Source organism: Athene cunicularia (genome assembly GCF_003259725.1).
Source record: "Athene cunicularia isolate RWA chromosome 11 unlocalized genomic scaffold, athCun1 chr11_part1, whole genome shotgun sequence".
NCBI lineage: Eukaryota > Metazoa > Chordata > Aves > Strigiformes > Strigidae > Athene > Athene cunicularia.
Genome location: NW_020799113.1, coordinates 7,723,712 through 7,751,647, shown reverse-complemented (window position 1 = coordinate 7,751,647; position 27,936 = coordinate 7,723,712). Strand labels below are relative to the sequence as shown.

The 27,936-nt window shown below is 38.3% G+C and overlaps 2 protein-coding genes and 1 long non-coding RNA gene across 8 annotated transcripts in view; 1 reads left to right on the top strand and 2 right to left on the bottom strand.

Moving 5' to 3' along the window:
• The first annotated feature begins 15 nt into the window (after nt 1–15).
• Nucleotides 16–2,644, top strand: LOC113484380. The gene is made up of 3 exons (XR_003399213.1): nt 16–432; nt 522–665; nt 2,463–2,644. It is a non-coding gene; the product is annotated as an uncharacterized LOC113484380 (long non-coding RNA).
• A 1,593-nt stretch (nt 2,645–4,237) lies between these two features.
• On the bottom strand, nt 4,238–13,296 carry LOC113484337 (fatty acyl-CoA hydrolase precursor, medium chain). Its single transcript, XM_026856670.1, has 13 exons — nt 13,224–13,296; nt 12,240–12,444; nt 11,284–11,428; nt 10,729–10,862; nt 10,234–10,387; nt 9,272–9,373; nt 8,240–8,344; nt 7,443–7,583; nt 7,273–7,359; nt 6,123–6,270; nt 5,786–5,917; nt 5,411–5,483; nt 4,238–4,973 (listed from the first exon to the last, which is right to left on the bottom strand). Exons 1-13 carry the CDS (start codon nt 13,294–13,296, stop codon nt 4,799–4,801), a joined length of 1,674 nt encoding a protein of 557 aa, XP_026712471.1. The 3' UTR covers nt 4,238–4,798.
• Nucleotides 13,297–16,740: 3,444 nt separating this feature from the next.
• Nucleotides 16,741–27,936, bottom strand: part of LOC113484325 (fatty acyl-CoA hydrolase precursor, medium chain-like) — a 29,004-nt gene continuing 17,808 nt past the window's right edge. For 3 of the 6 annotated variants that reach the window (XM_026856646.1, XM_026856645.1, XM_026856644.1), the window contains 13 exons: nt 26,832–26,873; nt 25,772–25,976; nt 25,223–25,361; nt 24,826–24,959; nt 24,279–24,432; nt 23,921–24,022; nt 22,922–23,020; nt 22,316–22,456; nt 20,951–21,031; nt 19,919–20,066; nt 19,107–19,256; nt 17,252–17,324; nt 16,741–17,155 (listed from right to left, as the gene is read on the bottom strand). In XM_026856646.1, coding sequence (XP_026712447.1) covers nt 16,972–17,155; nt 17,252–17,324; nt 19,107–19,256; nt 19,919–20,066; nt 20,951–21,031; nt 22,316–22,456; nt 22,922–23,020; nt 23,921–24,022; nt 24,279–24,432; nt 24,826–24,959; nt 25,223–25,361; nt 25,772–25,976; nt 26,832–26,873 — 1,652 coding nt within the window. In that variant the 3' untranslated portion in view covers nt 16,741–16,971. Of the gene's footprint in view, nt 17,156–17,251; nt 17,325–19,106; nt 19,257–19,918; nt 20,067–20,950; nt 21,032–22,315; nt 22,457–22,921; nt 23,021–23,920; nt 24,023–24,278; nt 24,433–24,825; nt 24,960–25,222; nt 25,362–25,771; nt 25,977–26,557; nt 26,736–26,831; nt 26,874–27,936 lie in introns of those variants that run through there. The other 3 variants (XM_026856650.1, XM_026856649.1, XM_026856647.1) reach the window with 2 other exon arrangements.

The window sequence follows — 27,936 nt, the reverse complement described above, 5'->3', positions numbered from 1 at the left end:
GGCGGGGGGGCCGGGCCGGGGCTCTGGAGGAGTGCTGCCTTGTCCTGCAAATGCTTAACAGTGCCCAAATGCAAGTGATGAGTAAACGCGGTTGAGCGAACCCAGGTACCTGCCCAGAGGGGCTTTCCAAGCGCAAAGCCAACGTCATCTGCGTGACCTGCTTTTACAGAGCTTGGTTTTGAATATCCACTTGAACTTGGCTGGTGCTGAAATTCATAAAAGCACACTAGATTGCCTAATAAACGAGTAATCAAAACTCTGCTGGTGCTCAAGTGTTACTTGTTACAGCTCCACTTGGAAGCAAGAGATTTGCGGGAGCGCAGAGGGGAATTACACCCATGCCTGCCCGGGTGCTACCAGTCGGCAATACCTGCTGCTTTCCCTGTGTGGAAATCACCTGCGTAAGGAAGACAGTATTTGCATAATCTTACTGTGAGTTCCTATTTTTATCTTACTGTGAATCCATTTAATCTTACTGTGAATTTCCAGAATTATCTCAAGCTCACGCCATTCCCTTCTAGGACCAGTTGTTCTCAGATACATGGAACAATCCTTGGAGCCTGGGAACCAGCCTCAGAGACCCTGAAGGACGGACCCTCTGCAGAGTCTGAACTACAGCCCAATGCCCCGCTTCCCCACCTGGTGCTTAGTTACAGGACATAACGGTACATGGGGGGAATTCTGCTGCAGTGTCTGTATCCCAGAAATGAAGAGCCCTAGGCTGAGGTACCAACCCTCACTAGATAAAAGTCAGTTAACACATTAAAACTGACTCTTACTGGGAAAGACTGTGCTCTCTAATGCCTGAATGGTACATTTTTGTCCAATCCTTTTGCAAAAGGAGGCTATTTCAGCACCTACAGAGTTAAAAGAATGTTTTCTGTGAGCTCCTATGCTCCTGAATAGTTAATAAATTAACATCTATATAAAAGGTATATGCATCTTACAGCTGGAAGAAGAAATCCAAATTTGTGGTTCATTACTCCTATTATGTACAGGACTGTACCGATCCTTTTTTCAGCTAGTAGCAGTGATGAGATTTTAGGGAAAAATATACTGGCCACAACGGCATCAATAAAGAAAGGATGCTGGAGAAAAAAGTACCCATTTATTACTTACATATTGGTTTTGCTTGGAAAGATAATTCAGCTTCCTTAATTGGACTAAAGAATCACCCAAGGGACCTATTTTTAGTTACAATATATAACGTCAAAGGTAACTAGGTTTCAGGCCTTGTTCTCAGTTTCTCTTAATAATTTTAGTACTGCACAAGAATTTAGCACTGAATACTTAAGACAGAAAGTGACTTGTTAACCAGTTTCTAACTCCAGCTTCTTAGGATTGGATGAGTAACAGGGTCAAAAGAAGCTTATGTGGTAAGACTACAAAAGAACTGACAAGCCAGCACAGTGATACAGAAAAACTGGTTATGGCAACAGATTAAACAGCTGCTAACAAAAGGTCAGTTTTGCAAAAAGAGAAGCTTTCTCAGTGACTGTACTACCAGAAAGGTTTGATAAATGGTGTGTTACTTCCTCTAATAAGCAGTCCTTTCTTCTTTGCACACTGTACTGAAAAATCAGCCAGCTGCTAGGACGTGCCTTGTGGATAACAAAGGTGACACAACTGACTATGCAAAGCTGGCCAGTACCATTTTTGCAATTTTAGCTCTCCTATTTGGTATTTGCAAGCCTTCCTGGTTCATAACTGTTCCCAGGGGGGAATAAAAAAGCATTGATTGTTTACATTCCTGTGATGAATGCACTTCTACCCTGAAATGCAGGGTAGGGAATGTTCCTGTTCAGATTCTTCAGGTGCGGTACTATTGTTCAAGCGCACTGTTGTGAAGTCCCACAAAAGCCAAGCAAGTGTCATACAATGGTTTTACTTCAAGTTATCCTAGTTTTAGAGAAGGATTGATTCTGTCTTATAAAACAAGATACAGCACTAGCTACCATTTTTAGAGTTATATTTACCATCTCTTTTGCTGTTTTTTCTCTTAAGCACTGAACCACTGTAGCCAAATCAGGTTTTTCACAGCCAACAGTGTTGCAATTCTCTGCAGTCAGAGAGAATTAACTAAAGACTGACAATTTTCTTATATTAACTGTGCTACTTACTCCTCCGTGGGCAGTACTTTCTTCAGCAATCGAGCTACAGTGAGCAGTCACCAACTACCCTGTGCTGGGAATACAAAGTGATTTTGCAGAACTCCAATTCCTTCCATTACAGCTCAAGACCAGAGTCATGTTTCATGTAAAAGATGTGACATAAATAAGTTACAACAGCGTGCACAATACTGAGTATTTGCAAGTTTGAACAAAGCAGTATCATAAATGGGTATGCAAATAGATTTTTTTCACTGGAGGTATCAACGTGTGGAAAGCTACAATATTAAAAGGTCAGTAATAAATATGGAACAATATGAATTTTTAAATTAATTACTTTAGCTTGTCTTTCAGGACGGTCAGTTATCAGAGTTCTGGCTACAACTCCACTCTCTGAGGTAGCCCTGTGGAACCCTTTGCCAGGGGAGAGATGACCTGAGAAGCAGGAATGGCACGTAACAAACATACTTGGTCCCTTACTTAGAAAGGCCAACATAGAAATGATGTATAAATAATACATTTTAAAAAAAAGATTGTGTTCTATTGACAGAATGTGAAAACCAGAACAACAGCAGCAGTTCTTGTTGAATATTATCAGCCAAATATGCTGCTAAGAATTTCTTCAAATATAGGTGCACTGCATACATTCGTATTTAATGTATATGTACTGTTACCTTGAGCTGAGCTAAGTATTTATATCAAGTGACCATTAATATTAAAGGTATAAAATAAAATGTGGTTTGGAGTGTAATGTAGGAATCTGCTACTTAAAGTTAACCTATACATTGTGGCCCTAGTATTATTCCTTTCTCAACTGTTTGAGAGCAGACCATTCTATATATTTGAAGTTTTAAAGTAGATGGATAGAACGCTACTTCTCACACAGTCATACAAACATACTGTGTTGTCATATATGCCTAATCAAATAACAGGCCTCACTTTTCCACAGAAGTTACACCTATGATTTTGCATTCACAAACACGTGGGATTTTTTTCTATCTTGTTTAAGATTATGATTTCTGTGACCCTACAAGGACAGAAACTCTTAATTCAACAAACAAACCAGACTTAAAGGCTACTTCAATCAAAACAGGGGAAGGAATAAAATGCCCAGTGTGCCCCATATACTGCGTTCAGAAATGTGAGACAAACTATCAGTATGGTTGAACATTGTTGCTGCAATTAGCTGTTACTTAATGGTGGCTTTCTGCAAGTAATGATAACAACTAGTGGTTTTTGCAAGATATGTAAAAAATGCACAAAAGGGGATAGCTAGGCAGAGGTGCAGTATAGATAACACTGCTCGAGGTCCACCAGTGTGTGAAAGCAAGCCCAAGTGAACCCCAAGGTGAGGAGGAACGCAGCGGCATTCTCAAGAAATCAACGCCTGCAGGCAGGAACGTGGGCTGCCATTGTGTCACTGTCAGCCCCTCCTGGGAAGAGTAGCCATAGCCTGTGGGATGCTGTGGGAGATGGGAGGGTGAGCTCAACATCAGTTAAGGGGGTAGTTACAGCTAATTTATTGCTGTTTGTTTACTGTTATGAGTAGCGTTCTTATAGATTCTTGGATGCTTACACTGTGTGTTCCTTCGTGCCTGGCAAGTGTGTCTTGTCGTGTAACTTTGCAAAAAAGCCACTCCACTACTTGTGTGCCCTGATGCGTTCCAGATATGCCAAAAATGTGGTTACAGCTGCTAGTGCCCCTGAAAGGAGGAAGGCTGGGGGTGCATGCTTTTCACATCAGCAGGTCTTCCCATTGTGGGCCCATGAACAATGTTGAGCTAACAACATACAGTGAACAACAACACAGATTGCTCTTCCCTCTGTTTCAGTGGGCATCTGTCCTGCCAGCAATGCTTCCTCCCTCCATCCAGTGAATTGTGAATTCTTTGCCAGGAAGGGTTGAAGAACAGATAATTACACCACAGAATAGTCTGTGAAAACCCTAGAGCCTTGAGACACCGGGCCTGCAAAGAAAGATGGAAAATTCATATCTGAAACCCTTTAGGTTGAAGAAAGAAACTGGGCACATTTCTGGCTCTTCAGGTGTGATTTAACCTTTTGGAATTAGCCTATATCAGTTAAATGAAAGAAAGGGAAGTTCCAAAAGATCAAAAGCAAGATTTATTTATAACAGTTTATAACAAAAGAAAACAAGTAGAGGTTTTCTGTCCTCATTTGTGAGATGTCAAGCCCATTTCACAAATGGTTTTTGATGGATGGTCTTCTCCCTACAAGCTATTTTCAATTAAAGAACGTGGAAAGAGTCTGTAAAAATGACAAGTGACCATCCTCTTCTGAAAGAAGAGGGCAATATGCATATAACATATCCTGACACTTATGATATATTCTGTATAGATAATTTCTTACAGATTTCAATACATTTTGCCAATTTCACCCTCATTCCCCCTTCTCACAGGAGCATTATTCAGTTTTGATATCCACTGAGGAGGTACCATGGTCTTTTTGAGCCTGAAAGATTGTAGGGTTTTCTGCTTCCTTCATTAAATAGTGATTTTTAGTCCCACAAACATTCCAAATTTCCCTTGAGTCAGTCCTTTCACTGTGATCATGACAACAGATTACATAATAGTGAGTTAGATGGTGGTTGTTAAACTCTGCATCCTGACAAACTGATTTTGTGTGACTTGACTTTGGGTTTTAAAAGCAAACTGTACCCTCCACAACTCTTATAAATCTGTGTGTTCTCTCCTTTCATTCATCATTTGTTTTGTGAGCTGTATCCAAAACTCCATTTTGCGTTCTTTCAGTTTCTTTGCTGCCTTTTGCATTAGGTCTATTTCCAGATATCTTTCATCCAGATCATACTGAGGCCAATGGACCAAGCCTTCTCCGTTGGGATTTCTGGAAATAATACAATTAAAAGTTAGCTTTCCATTTGCCTATCAGTCGTGCTCTGACAGCTCAGACCGAGGGCATTTCAGAAAACTAGTAAGAGCTCAGATTACATGATTCTAGTACCTGAATAGTTGGATGGTTTTTATCAAAATGCTCATCAGTGGAATAGCAAACATTTAATAATTGCCATTACTATTGGATTTAAAACTCCATTGCAGATGGAGTAATAGCTCTTGTATTTCTTTTTTGTTTCCTTTTTTTGGTCTGCAGGTTCATTTAAAAGGTTTTTCTTGATGCAAACATTAAGAATAGAAATAATTTGCCTCAATATTTATCTTAAATTCTGCCGAATTTGTAGGAACTGCCATGTAAGTATTGCTATTATGTTTCAGTCAGCCCAGACAAAACTTGGGATTTTAGCCAGTCAGCATTATGATTCTCACCCATTTCTAGCAAAGTTAGTCCAGTATCTCATAACAGTTCTGCTAAGTTTATTTTCTTCTTCTGTAGCATACCCTGCATAGTGAGAGATTAAATGGCAACATTAAAAGCTAAATAATAAAAAAGTAGCAGCTGTATTAATTACATTAGACTGTAATCAGTTCTACTTGTTACTCTGAGCTATGGGAGTTTTACTTGAGCAGAGCTCTAGAACTGCAAATGAATGATTTCACAAAAAGTAACTACTAAAGATGGAAAATGTTTATGTTGATTCTGATATTTCTAAGAGAGAAAGTCTCTTCCAAAGCTCTTCAACAAGTAAAATGAATAATAGTGAAGTTTTAAAAGGAATATTTTAGTGAACATGGATACATCACCGGCTAAGAATGGCTTTCCAAAGACAAAGGCAATCTCATCTGTATGATCTGCTTTTACAAACTCTGGTACAACACCTGTCGCCGAACTCGGTCGATGTTGAAATTCATAAAAGTAGACAGGGTTGCCAGCATCTAGCAGAAAATATACAGAAGGGTATTAGTTTGAGAACTGAAAATGCCTGCCACCAAAGATGATAAACTTTCACTACAAGCTATTTTGGTAAAATGAAAACACTATCAGTTCTTTGGATAATGAAGTGTGATGCATACTGTCCACAAACACACCCCAGGATGTAATTCTACATTTCTTCTGATAGATGCTGAATTAGAGACTCACCTCTATGGTATCTAGCCACTTCAATGGATGAAAGAACAAACAAATGGTCTCCTAATGCACTGAGAAGGCCATCTCGGACCTGAGCACGGTTTTCTGCCTTCCCTATGTATTCATTGTATACTTGATCAACAACTTCAGAAGTAACATCCTGAAATGAACAATAAAAATATTTCTTATCATGATGATGAATATTATTAAGAGTAACAGCACTAATTGAGTGTACCATCTGCACGTCCCTGGCTAAACCCCAAGCATTACCTTCTTTCACAAAAAATCCTCAACTGTGTCAGTGTGGCTCAGAGCTCAAAACTGGGAGTTACACAGCTACTGGTTATAGATGTTCTGCAAGATCTAAAGATCGAACATCTTTAGAGAAACAGCAGTCAGTGATGCTGATAAATAGATACAGTAGTCTGTTCTCTCTTCTGTGGAAATAACCTTCATAAGATAAAAGAAATCCTGTTGGATTTCATAAAATTAATTTATTGTTGTAGATGGCCATAATTTACTCCCTTTCAGAACAAGCCTGGGCTCTGCCTTTCTGAGTTCATGACATGAATGACCCATTGCAAGTATTGGCCATGTTTCTAAAATCCTTAATTCCTACCCATTAATCTGCATTTTTCTACATTTAGTAGTTTCAGGAGAGAACAAAGGAACCAGAAGGCTAAGAGATTTGTAAATTACAGGGAAGCAAAAAGTCAAGATACCTAAACATAGGTCTCAGTGCCATTTTAAACATCTTGGGTTATCCTTTCAAGTGTCTAGCTACTGCTTCAGAACGATGTGTTCTATAGGTCTTGTGTCATACCTCCTGGTAGCATCCATGTCTTGGATAACCTAGGGTATCTACAACGTCACAACAGATCTATGTTTAAGGTACCTGAATCACTCCTGGATTTCCACAGAACTACTTTTAAAAAAGACCCTTCTTTTCTAGGATTTAGCATTTCGGATAGAAATTTGAAATGTATTTTCAATTGCTGGTGTCAACGGGAATACACTATGTCTGCTGCCCATTACTGCCCCATAGTAAGAAGCTGTCAAATGGAACAAAGTTTGCCTCTAAAATGTACCCCTCCAAGAGTACAAATATAGAACCAGACCAGTGAGGAAGAAGCACTGGGTTATTCTGAAAATGGTCTCTTACCTTAAGTGATAATGCTAAGGAGCCCTGTAAAATTTGATGTGCAACATCTTTATCCAGACCATCTGTGTAAGCAGGAAATTTCATCATCTGCATGATAAAGAGAATCATATTTATTAGAAAATATTATATTTTTAAAATAGATATAAATAACAACATAATAAGTCTCTTACTGTAGGAATTGTCCATCCAAATTCACAGTTATTTACTCCTATCATATATGGGACTGCACTGATAACTTTTTCAGATAGTAATTGTCTGGGACTCTTTGGAAAAAATATACCATCTGCAGATGCACTGGTGAAGAAGGAAGACTAGAGGGGAAAAAAAAAAAGCTTCATTAATACAGAAAATTTGCTTCTAGAAAAAAATTTCAGATTTTTACTGTAGTTCCAAAGCAAAACAAAATAAAGTGACAAGTGAAAATGTAAGAAGAATTAGCATTTAAGTAATCTCTAAATTTTCTCTGACAGTTTTTCTGCACTAGGCAGAAGATTCGCATTACATTTTTAATGTTTGTGAAACATAGGTGATGTCCAGTTTCTATCTCTTCTTAGTTAGTTCAATCCTGTTATGGATATGTGAAGCAGTAGTGAAAAAACTAACTTCTGTGTTGAAACTGCAAAGGAACATGGAAGCCAGCACTGTGATAGGAAATTTTAAGTGGGTATAATATAATATATTAATTAATTTTCAGGTTCTCCAGGAGAAAATGTGGTATTTCATGCACTCTTTTCCTTCCCCTGGTAGAGCATGACAGCAAAACACAAGTAGCAAAAAGTCCATGCAGAATGAAAGGGAAGTAACTTGTTCACATTTTTCAGGTGAGGTCTAGCACAACTGCAGTGTTGTCAAATCCTGAAAAGGTCAACAGATGTTACATCCACTTCAAGTTCTCTTAATACTACAACACAGAAATAGCATAAAATTTGAAATGTCACTTAAATGCAAGAAGTATGATTTCACCTACCATTTTTAGTGTTATTTCTACTATCTCTTCTTCTGTTTTTTCTCTTAAGCATTCAACTATTGCAGCTGAACTAGATTTTTCACAGCCAGAGGCAGCAGCAATCCTCTGCAATCAATAAAAACAAACACTTTTCATCTAGTTCCCATAGAAGGCTCTATGTGCCAGAGCCTGAGAGACCAGCAGGGGGGAGTCTACATTTCTGCCCAAAGATTACTGAAGCCAGACATGTTCCAGCTGCGGAGGTAGAGAATAGGAATCCCTCACAACCCTTCACACTGTGGGCTGAGCAGAAGAGCAAAACATACACCTCCAAAATATTTTTATACAGAAACAGACCAAGATAGTTGTTCTGGTCAGTAACATGCTGGGATGAGAAGGCAGGATGACATAAAGTAGTTGAGTGATGCACAGTCAGAACCCAACAATGTACATGGTAACAAAGAGTACATTACACCATTCTTGATGATGTCTTTTTGGGTGAAGTAACAGCTGTCATTAGAAAGACAGAGCTCATTATAATCTTGCTTCTTTTCTACCTCGGATTATCAAATCTAGGTTTCTGGAAGTTCTTTCTTGTAGTTGAAAAAAAAATAATTGGGTTGAAGTCAGTTCTTCTTTTCAGATATAAACAAATTGAATAGTCTTGTTTATTTGCATACAACAGGCATCAAACAGGAGAGCAAGAGAGGAGTATTCAGAATCTGGTGCCATTTTGTAGGCAAAAATTATAGCTCACATTTTCTTGAAGACAGTACATGTTAATAGTATTCCTTTACATTTCACACTTCTTCCCTGCCTTCTCTCTTCGCTTCCTTAGTCCTTTGCATTCACTCAGAAATATGTGGATATTTGGGTATTTGAAAAGCAAAACATCACTAAACATATTTTATTTGCACACAGAAAGACTGTCTGTAATGACTGTGGCTGCAAGTTTCACAAGAAAAAAAAATCTGGTTTTACATTTTGGAATAAACAGTTTAAGATATGCAAAGCTATCAGGAAAAATAATGAAAAATACCACAAAATACCCACGCGTGCTTCCTCCTCAGGCTGGTCAGTGAACAAAACCCTGACTGCAGTACCACTCTCTGAAATGGCCCTGTGAAACAAGCCCTTTGCCAGGGGAGATAGGACCTGTAAAAAGGCAAGAACAAGCATTACAAGCGTGACAAGTATTATGTTCTGACCACTGACTTAAAATTTAAATATCAGGAATTGTCATTTATAACATTTTGAAAACAACTGTCATAAGACTGTTAATCTGTAGCCTCTGATCATAGTTCAGCTATGCAAAGGGTTTTGGCAGCACTCCCAGGGATACAGGGTTCATGCCTGCCTTTTCCCCTCCCATAGCACCTTGTTTCCAAGACTTCATGGAACTACACTGCAAGCCAGATATGGATCAAATAGAACTGTGTCCAGGATAGTCTGGCTGTGCTGCAGAAGGGAATAACGAACTACTGGTCAGAGGGCAGGAGCTTAGAAAACAGGAATTTTTATCGTGTGTGTCGCTGAACCCTGGTTTCACTGTGTGATCTGTACCAAATTTTGAGAGACTGGAGGAGAAGAACCTCTTAGCCAAGTGCTCAGTGTTGATGCAAAAATTTTACATAATCTCTGGGTCACAAAATGCACGTCTAGACATCTGTCATGACTATTCACCTTGGTTACTTTGTACAAGTGACTGTCAAAGCAAACAGGAAATGGGCAATACATCCACTTAAAGCACTTTTCTCACAAGGACAAATTTCTGGGGTTTTGGCACTGCAAAAAAACCACCCCAGAATGTAATTTAATAGAAGAGAAATAACATTTTGGGTCTGAATTACAAGATTTGAGTATGAAAAGAACATTTTAATCAATCAGAAGCTGTGTCATTTACTATAAACCCATCCATTTTCTCTCACTGACTTTTCATGCAGGTACTAAAAATGAATGTGGACACTGTTTTTTCCCCTAAGTAATTAAAATTCAATGTTACTGTGTGAACTTACAAGAGCAGAAACACTGACTCCTCCTGCAGATTCTCCAGCAATAGTGACAGATCCTGGATCTCCTCCAAAATGTACGATGTTTTCCTGAATCCACTGAAGAGCTGCTACTTGATCTAAATACCCCCAGTTACCTCGGGCATGCTGATCACCAGTGCTGCAGAAAAACAACAGACTTGTTTAATGCTCAGTGCAAGAAAAAAGGCAGAGAAAAATACAATCTGTGGTATAAAAAATCAGCTCCCATTCTCTACACAGAGCTTTTCTACAAAACTGAAAAATAAATGGCTCAGAAAGCCTTGAAATTAGGGTAGCCATCGAACAAGAGCAGTCTCGGAAGCTGACATGGGACTTGTAAATTGTTCCCAACTGCCGCATAAATAATTAAGAAATGTATAGTTTCTTTGCATAGGCAAGTATTCAGCACATCTCCTCACAAAGGCTTTGCACACATAATTTTGGAAATCACTTAGCAAAAACTGAGATAAAATATCTTACCTAAAATATCCAGCAATACCTAATCTGTACTGAATTGTTACAACCACCACATTGTCAAAGGCCGCCAGTGCTGAGCCATCATATGATGAAGCTGCTCCAAAAACTAATCCACCTCCATGGATCCATACAAAGACCTGGAAAGACAAAACCAGAAACAACCCAGTACAGATAAGAGCTCCCAGTGATAAAAACTGTACTGTTTCACTCCTGACTCTTTCAGATTACATTTCACAAATGGTGGAAGTCTTTTGAATATGAGGCCTGTGGTTCTACAAAATGGCATTTATTTTATTAAATATGTACACTATACCAGTGCCCCGTGACTTTTGACGGATTATTTTGAGGAAATTAAATATTACCTAGCTAAAATGTCCATAAAATTTTATTTGTAAAATAGGATTTCTTGTCTGTCTTAAACCTCAGCAAATATTTACTGAGGCAAAGCATGTAAATTGATCATTGTTACAAAACTGCACCTGTAAGTCTGCAGAGAGCACAGGTTGTAGGTTTGCTGTAAAATAATTTTGCTAGAGGTTATATAATGATATTCCTTACAGGCAGCTTCTCCTTTTTTTCTGTAGAAACAGGTGTATACACATTTAGGTATAAGCAATCTTCAGACACTTGGAGAAGAACTTTTTCTTTTCTATTAGTAATACTGTCCGAAAAAACTTGTCCTTGTACTTTATCCTGTAGACACCTGAATAAATGAAAAAATAACAGAAATAACTAAAACCTCAAAGCTATGAAGTGCATCTTTTCTGTACTTCCACAGCAAAGTGCAAACCAAGAAACCAATCTCTAGTACATTTCTAGATTCTTGGCAACTGAAAATATAGAAGTTTTTTTCACTTCTTTTTTTTCTTCCTTTGAACTGTCATTAAGGAAACCCATAAAAAGGAGCTGCAATCTACAGCAGTGCACAGTGACATGCAGATATAATTTTGCATGTTTCAAAATATTACAGAAATATACCTGCAAATACATGTGGCTATAAATTACTTCAATGAAAATGCAAACGAATTAGTTTACATCTTCCATAGCTTTTTATAAAACAAGGGCAGTAGAATAAATGGAGTAAGACATTTAAAATATAGACTAGAATTGGTCTGCATTTCTTATGTGTCCCATTAAGCATATGACTGACTCAGCACCTTTTTCTTCTAATATTTTATTCCAACATTTCCTCAGCTTCTTTAAGTTTCTGCTCCAAAGCTACACAGTTTATAAACATTGTTAATTAATGGCCAAATACTCATGAAACAGAACATTATTGGCAAAGTGATGGTCCATATTAGTTCATCACTGATGCCCATTAGATAGCTGTTTTTCAATAAAAAGAGAAGCTTATAAAGAAGTCTTTAGAAATGCATTCACTGTAACAGTTACAGCTGGTAATGAGATGGCACTAAGGAATTTATCTTTGTGGCTTTTGATTGCCCTGTACATCAGTGTCCTAGAATTGCATATAATATCAAATTATTAAAAAGATCAGTGGTTTTTTCACTTACATGGGAGGGTAGGATGTGGCGTCTCTGACACCTTTCCATGTCTCAGGTGGCTGGGGTTCAGAAAACCTCAGTGGTCCAATGGGAGGCTTAGCAAAAGGAAGTCCCAAGAAGACATTTACACTTCTCTCCGCTGCATCGACCTTGAATTGATACCCTCGGACTCTCCCATATTTGGTCACCACTTCTGGTTGCTCTGCTTTTTGTCCTGGAGGATGTGAGCACAAAATCACATAACTGGTCTATTCATAAGTAATTGCCAGATTTCCCAAGAGCTTTAGCTACTTAAATATACAGATTTTGTTTACATAAACTATCTATTTTCATACATGAGGCTTCAACAAACTCTAATTAGTATAACTGGCATTATTTCAGCCTTCATTTCAATTGGTTTGCATATATAAACTCCCTCAGGTATGTCATATGTATTGTCTTACTGTACACACACATTAGTAATTGCATATAGATCTTAATCCTTTTAGACCCAGGTTGATAGTTAAAAGTCCAATAGATTGCTCTCATTAAGAAAATGCATTTCCTTTTAAAGAAAAGATCTGTAAACACACAAGTATATTCTGGACCTTTGATAGTATGTACAGCCAAAAGAAAAATCTTCAAACATACGTGAAAATAGTCCAGCATATATAAATAGTGTTAACATTTAGGTAAGATTCATTGTAAGATTGGTGTGAAAGTTCTCAATACCAAATTACCAATGTGGTACAGTGGTCTGCTCTGCCTCAGCAGACAAGATTTTGGCTCAGAAATTTGATTTTGCTATTTGCAAAAAAGGCACATGAGACAAACGGCTGAAAAGAGATCACAAAAAGAAATTAAGAATGATTTGCTATTCAGACTTAATTTCTATGCAGCAAGGTTGGGTGCCCAGCCCCTCCAATAAAGCTGGGGTTCCCCTAGGTGAGCAAGCTGCACATGTGCTCTGTCTCCTTACAGAAGGTGATAGGGAAAAACCCTTCCGAAGCTTACCAGTAGCTACCAGCGCTGTGACCCCAGCAGTGAGAATCAAGGACAGCAGCAAGGTGTCCTCTCCAGCTGCCATTTTGCAAGCTAGTCACATATTTACTTCCTCAGTGTGTTGCCTTATATACTCCCTTAAGTATACCTGTTATGCAAGGCAAACGCTGATTAGGAAGAGCAATACTCAAGCGGTGAGCCAACCTCGCTGTGCCCTGCCTGTAAGCCACTCCTCGGAGGGGACTGCGCGGCACCTCAGCTCTCTGTGGGGACAGGGACACCTCCTGCCTTGCACAGCGGCACCACAAGTTTCATACTGGCTCCTTAGTGCTCCTTATAAATCTTATTCACAAGACCTCAGGCATCAGCACCGTGCTTTAAAACGCTTTCGAAAGAGTCTTCCATTGCCACAGGAGATCTGTCCTTCTGCTGTAACACTACCATCTTTCACAATGTAGTTAGCATTTCCTCACGCTACACAGTGAAGAGACCAGGAAGGGCACTACGCTTTTACTTTTTATTAATCTGTTTATTTCATTTTGGTATTAATATCTTAATATCAGTAAAAATTGAGGGACTTCTGTTCTCACAAAAGGATATTTTTGGACAAAAGTAACACTAAAAAACATTAGCTTTTCCTGCAGGGTGGATACTTCACTCAGTTGTGTGTGTTCAGGGATTTTTGTTTGATATCTAACACAATACATGAGTTTTGCAACACTAAAGAGATGATTTCTCAACTTTTGTAGCATGGGGACAATATTAAAGGATTTGGGTGGTAACTGTACATTTAACACCTCTGAAAAATCAGGAGGGTTTATGGACTTCTGCATGAATGCACATCTGCATGAACCCCATAATTGGGGAATGATATGAAAAAGGGGGAAGAAATAGCTGAATAGAAATAAAAGAGAATTTCTGCCCACATTAACTAAGAGGTTGTATTAGTTTTATGTAAGCTTTGGGCTCTGCCTTTTTCTTTCTTTTTTTTTTTTTTTTGGGGGGGGCAAGGCTCAGTAGCTCTTGCCCCAGAAAGGCTTTCTGCAATTTTATATCACAAGGATTCTCAGTTGTCAGACATAGCACTTCTGCAGATTTACTGCTTGAACCTTGCTTGTCATCTAAGCGGGCTGTAAAGACCCACAGTCATTAAATTAGTTCAGCACATATATTACACACTGAATAGTCCAGCGTACTACAGCGATGCTTGTGTACTTTACTCCAAATCTTCCTAAGTATATATGCACAGGTGTGATTTATAGCCCCTGTAAGTAAATCCCAGTCAACTTTAAACTGGATGGCTTAGAGAGCAAACTGTTGGCAGGTACCTTCAAATGTACACATTCAGCACATGCTGAGTATCTTAAGCATTTGTTCTGTTAATCAGGAGACTTGGGGCTCTGTACTGAGCCCTGTGCAACTACACTGCTAACAGTGGCCAGTGCTACACTAGCGTGAGTATCAGCTGTTTCTGAGTGTACAGTTAGTGCACTGTATACATTGGAAAATGGGATAATGATGTAAATTTGAGCTTCTAAGAAAATAATGTGGACAATAACTTCATTGCAGAATTTTTATAGCTATATAGATGTTCTCTGGGAGACATTTTTCTTGTTTCTTAAGAGTGAAGTTCATGATGCTTAAGGTCAGTAAAACTAGTCTGGGATTAGTCTGCACTGTTATGAATGTACAGTCTATACTGTATTGAAAGATGCACTGTCAAATGCAGTGAATGAGAATAGGTTCCTGGGGTACAAGTGATGGAGTTTATTATAACTTATCTTCTACCTTTATCTGTGTGATAAAGGTTTCCTAGAAGCCAAGGGCAGAAGTACTGTATAGTAGTAAAATCTCCACTCCTGTTTGCCTGCTTGAATGCTGTTGCCAATTATAGAATCCTAGAATGGTTTGGGTTGGAAGTGATTTGATTTTAGCACTGTCTGTGCATAAGAAACCAGCTTCGCTGCACTTCTCTGCATATGCTTACAACATATGCATATATGCCATGCATATACATACAATGCTGCCTGTTTATCTCCTTTTAAAGGGAGAGGTACAGGGCCTCAGGGGAATTGTACATGCAGTGAAAATTTATCAAGACTATTCTGAGATCATATTTCTCTCACAACACCTTAGCTAAAACAAAGGAAGGACAGATGCTTAGCAGGAATTCCTGTTTACCAAAACAGAAGTTGTGCTAACAGTCTAACCCTACCTCCTGAGTTCTTACTGGCAACAGAATTTGGGCAGAAAGATGTAGGAAATCCCACCCTATTTCTTCCAGTAAAGTCATTCGGAAAGAAGGGATGGTCAGGTGGTTGCTATAGGTCATTATTAGCTGTTGTCCTGGTTCAGCTAGGACAGGGTTAAGTTTCCCCAGCAGAGAGGGAGAAGGGATCTCCAGACGGGTTATCCATACCAAGCTGTCAGGTCCAGGCGCGGGAACGCGGGAACTTTTCCTTTGTGGCTTTGGTTGTGGGGAGCATGGGGCTGTCCGTAACCATTGCGGTGTTTCTCTGTATATCTTTTGTCTTGTTTACTGTTATTGCTGTTTATTGTTTTTATCATTGCTACTGTTGCTATATTAAATTTCTTCTTATTTTAACTCGGGGTTTGTGCCTCACTCCCAGCCTGACCGGCTGCGGGTGGGGGAGGGGCAACAGCAACGTGGTCTCAGGTCCTGGCAGGGCCTAAACCAGCACAGCTGTGAACAATCTTAAATTTTTCCAGAGATGCAGAGGGGAGATGAAAGAAGAGGGGAATAGATGCCTGCATAATACTGCTGGGAGGTAGGAGTACGGTCAGGAATATGGTTGGGAGAGCTGGAGTAGCCTAGGAGCCAGATACAGGAAACAACAAGACACAGCAGAGAAAGAATTGTTTGACCACACTGAAACAAAGTGTTCAAGGCTTGCTCCTGGCAGTCCAAGTGCCTATCAGCTGGTAAGGGCACCGGAATTTTAATTCTAGTACAAATGAATGTCTCTCCAGTGCTAGTAATGAGGGCCTGTGGGCCAGGGCAGAGGATCTGGAACTGACGGGTGGCACAGAGAACAGCCTGGAAGCCAAAGTAAAGCACCATGGAAGAGACAGAAAGTGTGAAAGTAAGGTTACCAATGTTGATACTTCTAGGGGAGTTATTGCTAAATTTCACAGGAAAAAAGTGTAGGTAGTGGAGACCATTTCTCCCTTTTCTAACGTTTGGGAGAAGTCTTAATTCTGGCACTAGTGTTACAGATTATGTATCACAACAGTCAGAAATACACTCTCTCCGTTGTAAAACCAATTTACAAAAAACCTATTCTTTAGTTTCCTTCTTTTTTTTTTTTTTTTACACAGAAGACATTTCTCTATCTAAATCAGACTAAAACTTCTGTACCATCACTGATACACTTGATATTAAAAGACAGTTTTACTTGCAAATGAGGTCTTTATTGATTTCACCTTATTAACACAATGTTGCTGCTTACATTCTGTCTTCAGTCATGGGAAAGTGACAGAAAAACCTGAACAGTGGGGAAATCTGGTACCTGTATTAAATAAATGAGGCTTCTATTGTAGAAATGAATATAGGAAAAAGTAAAGAATCACAGAGGGGAAACAGATCAACTGGAATTATCACAGTGAATAATTGTAAATATGTCAACTGTGAAGAAAAGGTGAAAAGAACAGAAACATAATTTTATCCTCAAAATTACTTTAAGTAGGTTCTTTCACTATCCTAATAGCTTACATATTATGTGCATGTTCATACTGTACATTATAACTCTGAATTAACCTTGTTTTCCATTCTTTTGTTATTTGTCTTTTCAAACATCTTTCTCCAGAATTCTACCTTCCTTTCTTTCAACTTTCTGGATTTCTTTTGTTTTAGATTTATCTCTAAGTATTCTTCATTTAGGTTGTAAGATGGCCATTCAACCAAACCCTCTCCATTAGGATTTCTGTAAACAACAAGAAAGAAAGAGTGAATCCAGGGGAATTCCATCACAGACTCAGAACAAACCAGTAATGTGTGTCATGAATCTCATGATTCTTACCCATTTCGAGCAAAGTTAGCCCAGTACTTCATTAGGGTTCTACTAAGGTTCTTTTCTTCGTCTGTAACTTCACCTGAGGCACAAAATAATTATTACGTGTGGCAGAAATCAAAACATTGCTACTACAGAGGCAGCATTTCACTGTGAATATGTTGTAACAACTTACTGATTACAACAGAGGCACCATACCTGCCATATGTAAGTAATACAGCAATCATCGAGAAAAGACTTCAGCGCTCTTTATGAATGATATTAGCATAATTATCCTTATTCTACAAATTGAGGAATTGGGGTGCAAGGAAATAAGGTTATTTGCCTGTAGCTTTTCAGCAAACTGGATGCAGGACAAAAGAAGTATCTATGTATCCCAAGTCCCATTACAACTCAAGGAATAGGCCACATGGTTTAGTTTCATAGATATCATTCTAGCTTTGTGGGACTGAAACTCTATTATTTAGAGAATGACCGTGCCAAAAGTTCCTTCATTCTGATACAAAACGGTGTCATTCCATGTCGCAGCACTTCAAGAATATTCATTTAAATATAGTTACACATATGCCCACCATATCAGCTAGGTGGAAATAATTTTAGTTAGTGTGCCATTAGTTACAAATGCATCTCAATACATTGAGAAAAATCTTTGCTATTTTAATGCTCTCTGTAAATTTAGGCAAATAGAAAAAGAACTGTATAGTGTTTTCTAGTGTAGGATAACATAAGTTAAAAAAAAAAAAAAAGAACATCGAAAGGCTCTAGTAACTGATTAACAAATGCTTTTACAACGTAGCTGCATTGCTCCAAAGTTCAATGGAATAAAAGGAAATACTTTCATTTATGCAGGCTTTGAAACAGACCGTGAACTAATGTGCAAATGACAAAAAATAAAAGCAGAAAAAATAGTGAATTCACTTAAAATAAGTAGAATTTCTGTGTTTCTTTGTCAAAATAAGAACTGTTCCTAATTGGTTTCACAAGAAAGAAAATACTCCATCCTGAGTATTATTGTTTTAAGCATATGCAATTAAAACAAATTACTGGATTCATAATATTCCTGAGGATGTGGCATCTTGTATGTAACTGTTCAATGACTGGCACGTTCATTCGGACTGCGGCAACAGGCGATTCTGCCTGAAGGAACTAGATCTTCCAGAATCCTACAAGAATGCCCAAACTGACAAAGCAAAGGCAATTTTGAGAGTACAAACTTAATCCTTCTTCAATGGACTGGTTCCATTTTGGATAAAAGGCTTAAATATTGAGTCACAGGAGAAAATAGTTTTTAACCTAATCATTAGATCTTCATGCAGAAAACGAAACCCTAGCGTTACAAGCCTTGCTCTAATCAACACAACTGGAACACAAAACAGACCTGAGTCCCCCATTCCCTGGAGCCTGATAGCCTGTGGGATTTCCTGGAGAGGAGGAGACATAAGCTTAAATTCCTCAGGAAAAGAAGAGAGCCTAGATTTTCTGCTTCCTAAACACTCTGCTAATCCCCTGCAAGTTTAATTGACCTTTCCTTCAATTTATCTTTTAGCCAAAGCTATTTGGCAAATTCACAAATAGTGCTGGTATGATGACAGTGATGTTTTCTAGCAAATCTCCTATCTGCTAAATTGTTGACTACACGTGTAATTTACTGTGCTGCAGAAACAGCAAACTGTACATGATAAAGAATGGAGAAGACAGCAAATTATCATTAAAGAAATTCCAACAGGAGAAAGGGTCATACTTTGGTCTCACTGTTAATATATGCCCTTTAGTCTGATTAAAACCGAAGTAGCACTACTGAACAGAAGAATGCCAGTGTTATGGGAATAATCTATAAGCAAACACTGAATGTTCTATTCCTTACTGCGTAGCTGAATATCACCAGCCAGATATGGTCCTCCAAAGACAAAGCCAACTTCATCTCCATGATCAGCTTTCACATACTCTGGTTTACTATCCCAGTATGAAGTGGGCCGATGCTGATACTCAAAGAAGTAGGCAGGAGCTCCAGACTCTAGAAGATGCAAGATTTAGAGAGTTAAAGAAGAGAAGCATAAATTACAGCTGACATCAGCTGTTTAAAATATTACTTTAAACATGCTCAAAGCTTTATACTGGGCACATTTTTAAGGTAATGCTACATATTCAAATACGTATTTTTGTTTTTTAATTCAAAATTAAGAACTCACAGCACTTTCACTTTTTGTGTAAGACTCACCCCAAGAAAACTTACAGAAAACAAAGTAATATCAAGTTATCTTCCAGTTCTGGGTATTTTGGCATTGCTTGTCTACACTTAAATACCAGCAAATCACCAGACCACAGAGTTGCTGACTTTCCAAGCAGCAGTGGACCAAAGGACAAATTCCAGTTTGCTTTAATATGTTTTAATTTTTAAGCCTGTATACTTCAGTTAGCAAACGTTTAGCTGTGCTATCATGCTCTGCTCTCAATATATTGTGACTACAAGCACAAGTGCAAGACACTAGTACAAAGATAAAGGAGTACATACATTTGCTTCACACAATCCTGGAGATCTATATCACTCTTCACCCTCAAGTTCCCAGTGGGAATCTCTAGAAGGGCTGCCTACACATGACAGGATTTTTGTCTATGTCATTTGATCCAGCACGTATTAAGAGGTTTGAATGATCCTACTGGTGTTCATTAGCTCACCCCTGTGATAATTCAGTGCTTTAATGGATGGCATAACGATTAGTGCATCCCCTAGCAAGTCCAGAAATCGGTCCCGTAGCTCAGCAGGATCATCTGTGTTTCCTAGATATTCATCCACTATCACAGGCAGGAACTCTGATGGTACATACTAAGAGAAAAAGGGGAAACAATACACAAACAGAAAAATTATCACACTCTGAATTAGCAACTAAAAATATCCTCTTTTAAACTTCAGAGATTCTGCAAAGGTACAAAGGTCCAGGGTAGCACCCATGTGGATAGGAAACCATGATGGCAAACAAAACCTATTCAGACTTTTTTTGGGGGGAAAAAACAACACCACCAGAAACCAAACCAACCACCTCAGGAATTTGCAACAGATTTATATGGGCTAAAACTCTACAGGAATCAACAAAGATCCAGCAACTTCTCCTGATAATACCTTTGACTTCTGTTTTCTTCAGGAGAAAAGAGATGGTGGGAATAACAAAAGTAAATTATGAGCCCTTGAAAGATTTATGGATTGTTAGACTACAGGGTAAGACCAATGGGATCTCCAAACACATCTTATGTTTTTAGTGTTAGAATTTGCTGCTTGAAAGATACATTTCAAAACTAGGAGTGCAAAGTTACTACTTTAAAAGTTACATTTAATTTAATGTAAACATATTGAAAAACCCTGCCTTGAAACCCATCAATCAGGGGATTAGCCATCAGGTACCATAATATTAGGGACACTATTACAGTAATCCTACATACAAATACGTAAGATAAAAACGTTGGTTCAGAGGTCTAGAAGAAAAAAGGTATTTCCCCAAATCCCAGACCTGACTGAATCCAATTTCTGTGTAACTCCATACACCGTAGTCCTGTCAACTTTGCTGTGCCTCTCCCCAAAGAATAACATGACCTCAAGTCTTAGTAACACTATGACTCAAGCAGGAAATTAGAGAACATGAAACTTCACAAATCTGTTATATGCATTAAAAAGAAATTTCAATTCTCAAATTAGATTAGTGCAACAGTACTTACCAACATTGGCAGGAAAAACTCTAAAGTTGAAGTGATTGATTTTTTATCTCCTATTTCCTTCAACCCTGGTATTGTTGATGTCTACGCAGAAAAAAAAAAACCCCAACGTTATTAGTGCCATTCAACTTCTCCAATATTTTTAATATAGGAACTACATTATTCCACTTTATTTTTACTACTGGTGGGTTTTTTTAAAGCATCATATCATATGCAAAAATGCACTACAATGGAGCAGCTGTCTTGAAAAGCTTGTATTTATCGCAATAGAAGTTTCTTTGGTGAAGGTTTCTACATAAACCACTCACATTAAGTAGTTTATTCTTAAATCAATACACATTGTTAAGAAACTTGTAAGAGCAGAAGGCATTAGAGCAGAACTGAAGCAAAAAGCTTCTTCTGTCCCAAAGGCTTGTTTTCCCTCTGGAAGGGGAAATCTTAAAAGTCACTGACAGCCTCTCTGTCTCTAGTCCAATCGCTTGAACTCTTTGAAGTAAAGGCAATGCTTCTCCTCTGTTACAGCATTACATAAAATTACTCTTCTGCCTGAAAAATGAATTAGAACAGATTTCACTTTAGATGTTTCTTCTTGGACTCCCTACCAGCACACTCCCAGAGACACACAGTTACTATGCAGATTCAGAACAAATGCTTCGTAGTACACAGATGAATACATAGGAAATGAAGAGGAGAGGACACAAATCCACCTCCTGCAGTTTTGTGCACTGTATACCAACTGCTCATGTTTTGGAGTTACCCATAGAATTCATGAGAAAGAATTTATGCACTGAGAATGGCTTAGACACCTGCATTATCCCTATACTCTGTCTTCAAAGGAGATTTTCAAAGAATAGATCATTCTACATGGTAACAAGGAACACGGGCAATGATAGAACCAGCAGTCAGAGTTCATAACGACATACAGGGTAAGCTGTTTAAGGTAATCACTGTCACATTTTTAAACGTTCTATGTATCCATCCTGAATACTGCATGTTGTGGTGGAAAGGATTTCGTTTATTTTCCTTCAGTAATAAGCCCTTGACTGTTGCATTCTTTTTTCCTCTCTCTGCCTGAATGAGGGAATAAAATTTTAGGATAAGAAAATACCATATAAACTTGATGTTCCAAGGATGTCCATGTAGTGTAACTTGCAAAATGAAGTCTGTCTCACTATTTTGTGACCAACTGGTTCTGGATCACTACAGAATCATAATGCAAGCAGAGTTTACCTTGTCTATATATCCAACAGTGCAAAGCCTTTTGGCCATACTTAAAAGGTGTCCTACCAGCAAATACCTTCTCAGAGTTGCTTGCATCAGTGAACACAAACATTAAAAAAAAATAATCAAAAATAGCCATTAAATTACAGATCTAATATTCCAGCCAAATTCATTGTTGGTGACTCCTATCATAAATGGGACTGCATTAAATTCTTTTCCAGCCAGTATCTCTTCAGGTGACTTGTGAAGAAATACTCCATCCAAAACTAAGGGTAGAAATGGCATTTCCTGAAGGAGAAGAAAAAAAAGATCAAATTACTTGTCATTAGTATTTTCAATTTTTCCTTGAAATCAGATAATAAAATGTCCACATTTAATGTTCCAAGTGCAAAAAAGGGCTTTACAAAATCTGAGTATCTGCAGCCACTGTAACATAAATTTACAGCTTTGCCCAAGAGCATAAAATGCAAGCCTAGTTGGGTCGTGGTACAGAGTAATGTAATGGTTTCCTGATCCTGTGCTGCTTCTAACTGACATTAAAACACAGGTACACTCAAGTCTTGCTCACAACTTCTCAGCTGCTGTGACACTTCACTGAACATTCTAAACAGAAATTATGTGAAATTCTTTAAATATGCTGGGGGTATTTTGACAAAAGTTAAGAAAAATAAACTTTGGAACAGGCCAACAACAAACGCTCATCAGAGGCTGAGCTAAAGTTCTGCAAGCATTACTAAGTGAAATTTCACCTACCGCACCATTGAAGACTATATCCTTTGCTTCCTGGTTCCTTAAGCAGTTTATCAGGGGGAGTGAACTACTCGTCTCACACTTAAATACACTTGCAATTTTCTGAAAATTATTATCAAAGACAAGAACTGTTAGCTATGAGGTAGTCTTTAAGGAATTTACAAACAGAAAATTATTACACAATTTATTATTAATACAATTATTATACAATTATAAAATTATTAACAGTACTGTTAATAGTTTTATTTAAGGGCAGACTTAGGTGAGCTTGATAGGTCTTCAAGTATTTTATTTTACTAGAAATACTACCGTTTGATCACAAAGTGAAATCATTCTGGTATACTTCCCTTTCTTGCTATATTTCCATTCATTGTTCTACAACAAACCTTGCTTTAAAGATAATATGAGGTTGTAACATAAATCAGATAAGGAAAGAAAATTCAGAAAACGAATTTATGAAAGATTTACATTATTACTACCTTTAGTAATACATTTCAGGAGGAGAAATGAAAAGGTACTCCGAAAGAGGAATTTAATTTTAAAAGTTTTGTTTGGGGTTTTTTTAATTAATTTACTTCAAATAAAGGCCCTCCATAAAAGACCATAGCTGAGTAAAAACTGAATGTCTCTTCTGGATTCTAATTAAACTTTCCATAATAAATTTCATAGTTCCTGTATAAGTTACAGTGTTCATGAAAATGGACATATGCCCAGCTTGGCATATGTGTAACTTAAAACACCTAACTCAACTCACAGATATCGTAATTGCATAACTGTACAACCTATTTCAAACATCAAATGAGATTGAAAATAGACTGTTTGAATGAAAATTTACTTGGTGCTCATCTATATATTTATAGGTATGCCATGAGAAGAAATTTGATCAACTTTATTGCATAATACACAATCAGATTTTCCCCTTTTTTAACCAAATTGTCAGATATAAGAAATATCTATTCATGTTATAAAGGCTTTAAAATGAGAAAAAAAACAATAGCCTACCTTAAGATCTGTTGAACGAAGTAAATCTTTATCAGGGGGGATTATAATTCCACTCTCTGATATTGCTTTATGAAAGAGACCCTTAGACAAAGGAGATAAAACCTGCCAAGTAGGGAAGAACAGAAAGTATTTATTCTACATTAAGGTCCTTATCCCATAACTTTATGCTTGACTAGACTGCTGGATTCAGCAGGGAATTACACATTTTTATGTGCTTACAGGGGAAGTGTCCAGACTTAGCACAATGCACCATTAATCTTAGTTTCAGAAATCAGATTAAGCATGAAATGTTACACTAAATAAGATTTTGAAGATTTTTTTAAGAATTTACATTTTAGTGTATCTACTGCATGCCTACATGTGCAAAAACAGAGCAAGATCCTGCAGATACACCAAAGAGCGTGACAGATCCTGGATCTCCACCAAAGGGTTCAATATTTTCTTGGATCCACCGAAGAGCTGCTACTTGATCCAAAAATGCCCAGTTTCCACGAGCATGTTCATCACCAGTACTGAAGGAAAAGCATAATAAACCAATTTCTCAGGAAGAGTAATAGTTCTTCTAATATCAGAATAAAGTAAGTATCACCAACTTACATTTACACTACATGATTTTTTGTTTTACACACCAGTGGATGGAAGTAAAGGCAAGAACAAACATCCTATCCAGAACCAAATAATCCCAACTATGATTTCATAGCAGGCTACAATCAAATGACAATGCAAATGGCATTTACGGACATTTCTTAATATTCTTAAGTCCTGATGTCAGTGAATTATGCACATTTAAACCACTGTAACACTGGGAAGCTAGTATAGGAGTTCAGCTGATTTAGAAAACAAAACTACCCATGCTTTAAACATGACAAGAAGTACTTTTTACTAAGTGAAACGGGTCATCTTACCTGAAGAATCCAAGGAGTCCAAGTCTGTATTGAATTATTACTACCACAATATTCTCGTAAGCTGATAGTGCAGAACCATCGTACCTAGAAGCACCACCAAATATAAAATTGCCTCCATGGATCCACACCATTACCTTAGAGAAAAAAAGGTGAGACACACTTTTATATGTTGCTTGGCAGATTTAATTTGAAAAAGGAAAGACAACATCAGGGAATTAGGAACTCCAAATCACTGAAGCTCAATGGGAGATGAATTTTCGGTTGGCGGACTTTGAATTTTACATAATAATATTTTTGCTAATGCAGCATCACATTTTGAAAAGCAATTAAGTGACTTAAGAGCTCTCATTAGGTGCAAACTTTCTACAACACAAATTTGTACCATGGGTTTACCTACAGGTAACTTGTCCTTCTTGTTTGAACCAGCAGGGCTGTAAACATTTAGATACAAACAGTCCTCAGAAGTTCTGAATGGAAGGTGTTTTTCTTTAAAGTTTTTTTCAGCTGTTTTCAGCATGGACAGATCTTGAGGACATCTTCACAAAAGAAAGGAAGCATGACTATTAGTAATAAACCAGCAATAGCAGCAATGTAACAACAATAGAGAAAACATACTTTTTCCCCACACACTGAATTCCCATAGAGGATGTGAACTTTGTTACTTATAAATAGAGGTGCAACCTGTAAAAGTACAGCTCTATTCTTGTACTGAAAAAGCTGAATTATTTCAGCACAGTATAATGATTTCCAAAGACAGGAATTTCCCAGGAAATATTTGTGGTTCCTAGCCCCACAGTTCTTACGAAGTATTTCGGTACTGGCAGCATATTCACTGCCAGCCAATACAACCTCCTCACCAAAAACCAGACCTCTGCATCCTAATAAACATGACAACACTGACAAACATGAGCAGGTCCTACATACAAATGAACTGAACGGCTCTCACAGTGGTGGGTAAGAAGTTGCATCTCTCAGATCATTCCAGGGTTCAGGTGGTTCAGGTGGAGAAAACCTCAAGGATCCAACAGGGGCTTTTGCAAAAGGAATCCCAAGGAAGACATTTACAAGTCTGTCTGTCCCCTTCACATTTGTTTGTCTCCCTTTGAGCCGTCCAAGTGTAATAGTCACTTCTGGCTCAGCACCATTCTGTCCTAAGTAACACATAAGATAAAAAAAAAAAAAAATAAAAAATTGCATCTTTATAATTATCAGACAGATTTTTCAATGAAACATTTTTTTACTGATTTAGAAGATTTCATCTTATCTCTTTCAATTTTGTTCAGTTTTCATTTCACTTCTGTGCAATGACAGACACTCCCAGCCAAACACTCCTATGGCTGGCTCTGGCAATGACAACTGGAGCTAGGTAAAATGTAGTTTAGTCACTGTGCAAAAGCATAAAGCTTAAATACAAATTTCAGAGCCACCAGCAACTGTCAAAATAATTAACATTTTCTAAATTTATCATCTGACAAGATCTTAACAATATTTTGTTTAGATAATTCAAAATGGTTTTGCTTTCTACCTTTTAAGAAAGTTTTATTTTCATGAAACCATCTCAGAGATGGTTTCATCTCACAAAACCATTCATTTTTGCATCAAGTTTATCAGGATACTTTTGCAGACTGCTAACAAAAGAAGAAGATATGTACTGCCTTTGAAAACAACAACACTGCAACTTGTTAGTGCAGTTCCTTCCACAACAGCAGTAGTAACAGATTTTGCATCTCACCTTCTGCTCCGCAAGTGATGAACGCTATACTACAAAACAAGGTACAAAGCAAAAAAATCAGGTTTTGAAGAGCCATTTTTCACCCCGTTTGGTCTCTAGATTATTTTCTGGTTTTATGCGGAAGAGAATGGTACAAAGGTCCCTGCTGAGGGCATTCTCAGTAGGGAGTGCAGCTAAATTCCTGACTGAATATGTACTGCATTAAGCACTTTCAGAGCTGTATTTCATACAGACTGTAAACACAATCCCTTAGTGTAAGGCACCTAATCATTACCTGATCCTGAGAATGGATGATCTGAAAATGACCCAACACCATCTGTGAACAATAACAAAAGGTCTAATCGTAGTTAATCTGTGGTTAATCCTACAAACAGAGGAAACACTGAAGCTCTGAAAAGGTTCCAGAGCTGTCCACACTTAAATTCTTGTAAAATAAACCCCAAACCAACAAAAACTTCACCACAAAACAGTATTGTGTTACAAATAACTAAAAAGTAACAATAAAAACAAAAGGAAAAAATAAAATCAGAATAGTAAGTTAGTGCAGAAGTTTTCATGAGGGCTAGCACATCTCTACCATAATGTGATTTCCAGCAGGGACTGGCCTCCAGCCTCCAAAACCAGTTCTTTTATGAATAAAAATAGGCCATCTGCGTTTTTCAAAATTAGAAGGGGGATTCAAGGTGAGCGTCAGACCATAGCTTCTTCTCTATGAGCAGCCTCAGTGCGGGCCAGAAAGCAAGGTGTATTTACCAACACCTTACGGGGTATGTACTTCTCTCAAAAAAGTTGGGAAGGGCCATGACCTCAATTTATCTACAAACCAGCTTCCTACAGTGGAAATAGGCCGGCAGTCCAACTGACAGTTTTCACCTACTGGCTGAAAAGGTCCTAAAAAAATTTGTAGTCTGTAGAAGCATAACATCCCTCAGCGCAGGTGCCTGGCTCCAAGCAGATGGGCCCCAAGACCTCCTTCACTCTGCCTGCGGCACTCTCGATCAGCAACTGGCAAAACACCAAAGGCAGGAGAGGCCTTTGCCTCTGATTACATTTCACACCTCCTGGCTCCCCCGCACTGCTTTCAGTCACCCTGGGCACTCATGAAGCCTGTGAAGCCAAGTGCTCTCTAGCAGAGATCACATACCGCTGGCCAACAGCTTTGTCAGAGTCAAGCGGTACCTCCTTAACAAAAAGGGCCGCCAATGAGATCGGTGAAACAAGATTTTCAGTGCCTAGAAGCGACACGGAAGCCCCCCCCGACACGCCGCTCCCCGCAGAGACGCCAGTGCGGCCGCTCGCCCCCAGGGAGCACTCCCGCCACGCGGACGAAGGGCCTGGGCAGGGCCTGGACCGGGCCGGGGCCGCCCCAGCGCCGCCCA

What these genes read in the sequence shown, in the direction of transcription:
- LOC113484337 (XM_026856670.1), bottom strand. Translation starts at nt 13,296, where the DNA reads ATGGCAGCTGGAGAGGACACCTTGCTGCTGTCCTTGATTCTCACTGCT. An exon ending in AGCCTGAGGAGGAAGCACGC is followed by an intron (nt 8,345 to 9,271) that starts GTGGGTATTTTG and finishes TATTGATTGCAG; the next exon opens with AGGATTGCTGCTGCCTCTGG. An exon ending in TTGGATGGACAATTCCTACA is followed by an intron (nt 7,360 to 7,442) that starts GTAAGAGACTTA and finishes TTTATCATGCAG; the next exon opens with ATGATGAAATTTCCTGCTTA.